This window comes from Rhinoderma darwinii, chromosome 3 (genome assembly GCF_050947455.1).
Source record: "Rhinoderma darwinii isolate aRhiDar2 chromosome 3, aRhiDar2.hap1, whole genome shotgun sequence".
Classification (NCBI taxonomy): Eukaryota; Metazoa; Chordata; class Amphibia; order Anura; family Rhinodermatidae; genus Rhinoderma; species Rhinoderma darwinii.
In genome coordinates this window covers 428,482,189-428,489,399 of record NC_134689.1, presented here as the reverse complement: position 1 = coordinate 428,489,399, position 7,211 = coordinate 428,482,189, and the positions used below count along the sequence as shown (strand labels likewise).

Sequence of the window (7,211 nt, the reverse complement as noted above, 5' to 3'; positions counted from 1 at the left end):
GCAACTCATTAGGGTCACAATAGGGGCATTTTTGAAAACAGGAGAAACAGGGTGATAGATTTTGGGGTGTGTTTCTTCATTCTCATGGTCGCTTTACAAAGAAATCTGTCTTCAAAGTGATACTTTTATGAAAAAAGTGAAATTATATTTTTTTACGCCTGCTTTGCATGAATTCTTACAAAAAAACTGTGGGGTCAAAATACTTACAACACCCCTTAATAAATACCTTAAGGGGTGTAGTTTTCAAAATGGTGTCACTTGTGGGGGTTTCGACCATTCTGACACCTATGAGCCTCTGAAAACCTGGCTTGGTGCAGGAAAACAAAATGTACTTCAAAATGTATACAATTATTACAAAATTTGTAAGTCTTCAAAATTGCTCAAAAAAAATTATTTTTTTCAAAAGTGCTGCCAAAATAGAGTAAAGAGATGTAAATATATATTTAATAAAAAAAATTGTACAGTATGTATGTACATATGTGACATATTGAAATTAAAAATAGGGAAAAATGATAATTTTTACAAAATTTCTTCAATTTTTCTATTTTTTAATTAATTTCCGCAAATCGTATCAGTCTATTTTTACCACTAAAATAAAGTACAACATGTGACGAAAAAACAATGTCAGAATTACTTGGATATTCAAAACTTTTGCAGAGTTATTCTCTGACAAATTCAGACATACCAGATTTAACAAATCTGGCTTGGTCATTAAGGTCTTTTCAGGCCCGGTCATTAAGGGGTTAATAGTGTAATTAGGGGCAGATGTGAAAAAATATATTCAAGAAGATTCACCAATCAGAGTTACTAGTAAGGGTTTCCATATGTGGCATAGCGGCAGAAAGCATGTACTTGGCGTCCTGGACGCCTTACTGCGCACGTTCGCGAGTATAGGGTGGGTCTGCCTGGGTCTGGTCATTCTACAATACAGCACGTATGAGCACAGTGTAGCAGATTTCTGCCGGCACCATTTGAGTTAAGCGTGTAGCGCTATCTCAATTAGGGGAAAGAGGTGAAGGCTCGTCATAATAAGCACAAAATTCTCAAAGAGACGTGTTGGAGTCTAGCAACTGGGAAATTAAGCCTAAAACGGAGGAGCGAATCCAAAGAAAACCTAACGTGGTTAGTTGATTTTACATCATTAAAAGGCATATCTCATACGGATATAAGAATAGAGATACAAATAAAGATAAAATAGCGGGTCCATCCAACCATATAAAAGATAAATTAATATATAGGAATATATATATATATATATATATATATATATATATATATATATATATATATATATATATATATATATATATATAAACAAATTGATTAGATAAAAAACTATTGAATATGCAACACACACATTGATTTGAACATGTTGGTATAAAAACAGGGGAGCATGAATGAGGGGAAGGGAAGATGGGAGTGTTTGCATAGGGGGGGGGGATAAGTTAAAAGAATAGAAGTTACTAACGGTGTTGTAGTAGAATTATATAGGGTATGGGGAAAATATAAACAGTGAATTTCATTAATACAACAAGCAGCAAAATTTACTTTATGGTACAGTCACTGTGATGGATGGTCAATTTGCTTATATTCTCTGTATTAAATTACATTATGAATTATCAAGCAGGATGCCAAATTACACAGAGATGTATCCTCCATCTCAAATGACCTTCTCACCCCTCTCTTATTTCTGCTTTGGGTCTGCAAGAAATATGTTCTCTCTATGTAGTCTTTGATTGTTTCTCCGGTAACCTTGCAATTAGTAGCCTAGCTGAGCACCCAGACAGAAAGCATTCAGAATTGCAAGGTTTTCACTTTATCACAACAAACTTCCTCTATGAGAAAGAACAGCTTATAAGGATTATATTGTACTCTTCTTTACAGCTGTAAACCTGATGTCCTCATCTAATGAAGAATTATAATATTATATTTAAAATTTAACATATGCCTGTGATTGGCTCAAATATGAAATATTCTCATTGTATGCTATTGACTGAGCAGAATTATTGTCACATTGCCTCTGATTGGTTAACCTCAACCCTACACCCGTTTTGAATGATATTATTGTAATTGAGTTTGGCAATAAACCTCAGAGGTGTATTTTGAGCATACAAGCAATGTCTGTATGTTATTCTTCCTCTCCGACATATATCGATATAACCTATGATTAGGATGCTGGATAAAGTTATTGGAGGGAGTTACAGATGGCCAGATATCGATCATAAGACATCACTTACAGTAGAAGACATTCCGAGGACTCTGAGGTGACAAAGACAGAAAACTGGATGATGCAGCCGATGAGAGTCATAGTACTCCCTCCATACAGTACAGTGTGAAGCACAAGGCGTTAACCAGCGCTGAAATAGTGAATACACACACAAATAGTGCAGATCACCACCAGCTGCCTGTTTAATAAATGTAGCGAAAGCTTTTTAATTTCTTTTTGTTTATCCGGGTCCTATTCCTGTCCATTTTTGCTAATCGGTCTCGACCATTCTAGACTATGAGTCCATCCAAAAAATGGACCGCATACAGAACACATCCATGTGTGGTTCATTTTGCAGATCAGTTGCCAGGCAAGGTCAGGGCTGGCCGATTTTCCCTCTTTCTGTTATTTTGCGGTCAGTAAAATACAGAAGACACACGAGTGCAATACGTACGCAAAATATGGGGAAACACAACGGATGTGGAATGATCAGGGAAACCATACGGACATCAAAACAGACACTCGGATCAGTTTTTCACGGTCGTATAAACGGTGAAGGATGCGTGCATGAGGCCTTATGCACATACTTTTTTCAGACACGAAGAGTCGGGCTATTGAATTTCGGACCAGTATAGTTGGCTTAACTAATAAAATGTGTCCCCCAAAAATCTGTCAATTTATTCTTTTATGTATAGAGATGTGGAATATGTGTATTGTGTATACTATAATAGATAAAGCTATAACATCCAAATATAAACGTCCCTTTTTAATCTTAAGTATGTAAAGCCTCTGTACCCATGTTGTTAGGGTAGGAGTCGGAGCAGATAGGGTCTGGTAGGGCAGACAAATATGGGAGTGCAAGGAATGTTTTTTTGGATCTTTGCAATAACCTAAATTCTGCATGACGTGGACAGATTGCTTTGCAGAGTAACATGCAGAGAAGACACCGATTGTGCCTCATCAGCATGCCACCGGCATGACACTCCTGGGCACCAATGCAAAATCTGTAACCGGAGCTCCACCATCTTATGTGGCAGAGGCCTTTAGGACGCATCATATTTCATGGCCCAGGTGTAACTGCTACCTTTGCATCCTCTATAGCTACGCCCCTGCTGCTAACCCCTGGATCAGGCAATCATGAGGTCAGGGGCGTAGGTATAGCGGTGCAGAGATGCAGTCGCACCCGGGCCCAGGAGCCTGAGGGGGCCCAAAAGCCACATAAGAAGACACCGTATTATAAATGATATATGGTAAGTGGGGGACCTGTTTAGATTTTGTATTGGGGGCCCAGGAGCTTCAAGTTACGCCTCTGCATGAGTATGAAGTAAAAAGGTGAAGGGAGAAAGAATTGGGAAAAGTTGGTATAACAATAAAAATTTACTTTCATTGGGTATACCTAAGATATTGCAAAGTACACAAAATAAAATATGAACAGAGTAATATTATTACCCTTGAGGAATAGTGGGTTTGGTTGTCCCCGTTTGATAAACCAACCTAAATTAGAAGCTCCAAAGGTTACACCTGCACCTGAACCCAATTGGTTGCCCCCAACCTCCTACACCCCCCAAGTACCTTTACTGCTTTCTCAGGGGCCCAAGTCCAGATAGCAGGGCTGTTCGAAATTGAGTTTTTCAAACTCTTTTTTTCGGACAGCATTGTGGCCAAAATTGTTGATCAAACAAATCTCTGTGCCCAATAATTTATTGCTGTCAACCCCGGAAGTTTTTATGCCAGGCCATACAGGTGCGATGATCCCTTCCACCCAGGTCTTTGAATGCCCCATAGGCCCAACCAGCATAGAAGAGGTTGGTCACCGGGCCAACCGATGGAGGTTCCCACCCGTTTGTAAATCCCAGTATTGTTTTTCCGAAATATTTGTATCAAATTTTGTACTCACTGAGCAAGGACGGTATTGGATGTACCTTTTTGATGGCCATTATTCACGGGCCATTAGAAAAACGGCAGTGTGAATACACCTATAGAACATCATTGGTCTGAAAACGGCTGTCACTGTCTTGTGAATATAGCCTAAAGGTTTTAAAAAAAAGAAATACAATTCTGTTTACCTATTTAGGCCTCATGCACACTTCCGTCGGCCGTTGAACGGTTCCGTCGTGCACGGATGGCTTCCGTGTGCAGTCCGTTGTTTCACGGACCAAATTCAATGAGAACGCTGAGACTGTTCCGTCAAAAACGGGCAGAAGTAGGACCTGCCCTACTTTTGACGGAACGGCCGCACAGTTCCGTTAAAACAGCGGAAGTGTGCATGGCCCCATTGAAATGAATGGGTCAGGGTGCTATCTGTGACAAAAACGGATAGCACCCTGAAGGAAAAATCTGAAGTGGGCATGAGGCCTTACAGATGTATCCATCTTTATCTTGACTTTTAACACATTAAATACACAGTGACAAGATCTCTTATCTTGACTTTTTCAATGACTTTTCAATGGCTTTTGTTGTGTGATATCACGCTGCAGCAAGTTATCAGAGTCAAGATAAAGATGGCTACATCCGTACAATATTGGAAAGAAACACAATATATATTACAATACAGTTTCATAGACTGGAAATGTCATAACTTCTGAAAGTAATAATGGGAGAAATTAAAAATAATTAATTTAGATTTATTTATTTTTTTTAAAAAGGACTTAATATTAGGATAAAAATATTTTATGCCAAAATCGACATAAATCAGTATTTAAAAAAACAAAAAATTGTGTTAATTTTTTATTGTAAACTAACATTTTGACTTTTATATATTTTTAACTGAGTATGTTAAAGTCATGTTTGTGTATTTTTAATATCTATAATTTTATATATATATATATATATATATATATATATATATATATATATATATATATAAACTCATTAAAGATGATATCTCAGTAGAATGGTATTACATAGGAGCTCGGGGAATGGCTGTGGGTCTCTCTGGACTCATCAGGTATAAGACGCGGTATAAAAGCAGTGACACAATCAATGATTTAGATACATTATGAAATGCAGGTTATACTGTCTGGACATATCTACATTTTAAGAGTATATTTATGTGTTTATTGCCTTATTCTAGTATTATAAGACTGATTTCACACAATAACATCATTATTGTAAATGGTCACAATTATGGAGATCCAACAAGAAAAAGCTGAGGTGAGCGTCATTTTTAGATATACAAATACTAAAGACAAACTGTTGAATTTTTTCATGGTTTTCATTGCTTAGTGAGATGAGGGGTTACTAAGCGTATCAACTTTTTATTATTTTCCTTTTGACATTAAGCAGATTTAAAAACTGTAAATAACCTAAAACAATAATTTCAAGGCTTAAATCAGAATCTTAATAAAATACTTTATGAGTTTAATAGGTAAAGCCTTTATAATAGGATGCAGAGAAAATTAGGGATTTTTCTAAGAGAAATATCGAATAACAACAACAACAATAATAATAATAATAATAATAATAATAATATTAATCAACTATGATAAAGTATTTAATTTTTTTAATTTTTTTATATATTTTTTTATTTTTCTAATTTTTTATTAAATTGGTGAACAATTCCACTGCAAATAATGCCTCTTTTGCACAAGTGATAACTTAATTGTTCTACTATTTGTTTTTTCCAGGCAATACTTATGAATAATGTCACCTCAGTTAATCTTCTGGGATTCTCAAATCTTCAAAGTTTCAAAATCCCGTTCTTCTCTCTTCTGGTCATTATTTACTGTGCAACCATTTCAGGAAACCTTCTTATCATGACCTTATATTTAGTGAGCAAAACCCTCCAGTCCCCCATGTACTTCTTCATTACACAGCTATCATTGTGTGACATCCTGGTGACTACAGACATTGTCCCCACTCTTCTTCTCACTGTACTGTATGGAGGGAGTACTATGACTCTCATCGGCTGCATCATCCAGTTTTCTTTCTTTACTGTATCAGGGTCTTCAGAATGTTTTCTACTGTCAGTGATGTCTTATGATCGATATCTGGCCATCTGTAACCCCCTCCGTTATAACTCCATCATGAATCATAAGTTTTGTGTTATGTCTATAAATGTCATTTGGTTGGTGGGTTTTATAGTGATGTTGATGTATGTAATTGCTGTGTTTCGCTTGTATTTCTGTGGACCACACATTATTGACCACTTCTACTGTGACTTAGAACCTATACTGCAGCTCTCCTGCTCTGATACATCAATAATTCATAAACAGATTTTTATAATTGGTGCTTTAAATGGATTGTGCCCGTTTATAATAATTGTGATGTCCTATGTGTACATTGTCATCACCATCCTGAAGATCCCATCCAATACCGGAAGACATAAAGCCTTCTCCACCTGCAGCTCCCACCTCATTGTGGTTTCTATACTTTATGGGACATTAATCATTGTTTATATGTTTCCAACTGAAGGACACTCCCTGATCCTGAGTAAGATCTTGTCTTTGAGTTATACTGTGGTGACCCCACTGCTTAATCCTATTATATACACTCTGAGGAACAAAGACTTTAAAGAAGCTTTCCATAAACTTAAACTTGTCTAAATTGGAAGAGAGAGAGAGGAAGGGACTTGTAAGTACTGGACTATGTAAGTGACTGGATCAACTGAGGCCATCCAAATGTTTATCTTGGCCTCCTAATTTCTCTATAAGAATGAATGTGTGCTACTGTTTTTCTTTTTGGTTCACAATTGTAGCAGCTGATCAGTGCAAAATTCCTCCCATTGCATTGTTTAATCTATGTCCCTGACACGTATATGGGATAACAAATATCATTCCAGGCATTGGCAAACTAATGTGGTGAGGAGGGGCCTATGGGCCACCTGGCTTTGGAGCCCAATTGCACCCCTATGATCCCTATGGCTATACCGCTGACTGAGACTTATCAGCAGGCTACGAGTAAAGACAGTCAGTCAGAGAATTACAATACATTCGGAAAGTCTTTAGACCCTTTCACTTTTTTCAGATTTTGATATGTTGAGGCCTTGTACTAAAATAAAAAAAAA

At 36.9% G+C, this 7,211-nt stretch overlaps 1 protein-coding gene across 1 annotated transcript; it reads left to right on the top strand.

Annotated features, from left to right (window-relative positions):
• The first annotated feature begins 5,332 nt into the window (after positions 1 to 5,332).
• LOC142750742 (olfactory receptor 10C1-like) lies at positions 5,333 to 6,750 on the top strand. The gene is made up of 2 exons (XM_075859722.1): positions 5,333 to 5,359; positions 5,833 to 6,750. The coding sequence occupies exons 1-2, from the start codon at positions 5,333 to 5,335 to the stop codon at positions 6,748 to 6,750; spliced, it is 945 nt and encodes a 314-aa protein (XP_075715837.1).
• Positions 6,751 to 7,211: the final 461 nt, after the last annotated feature.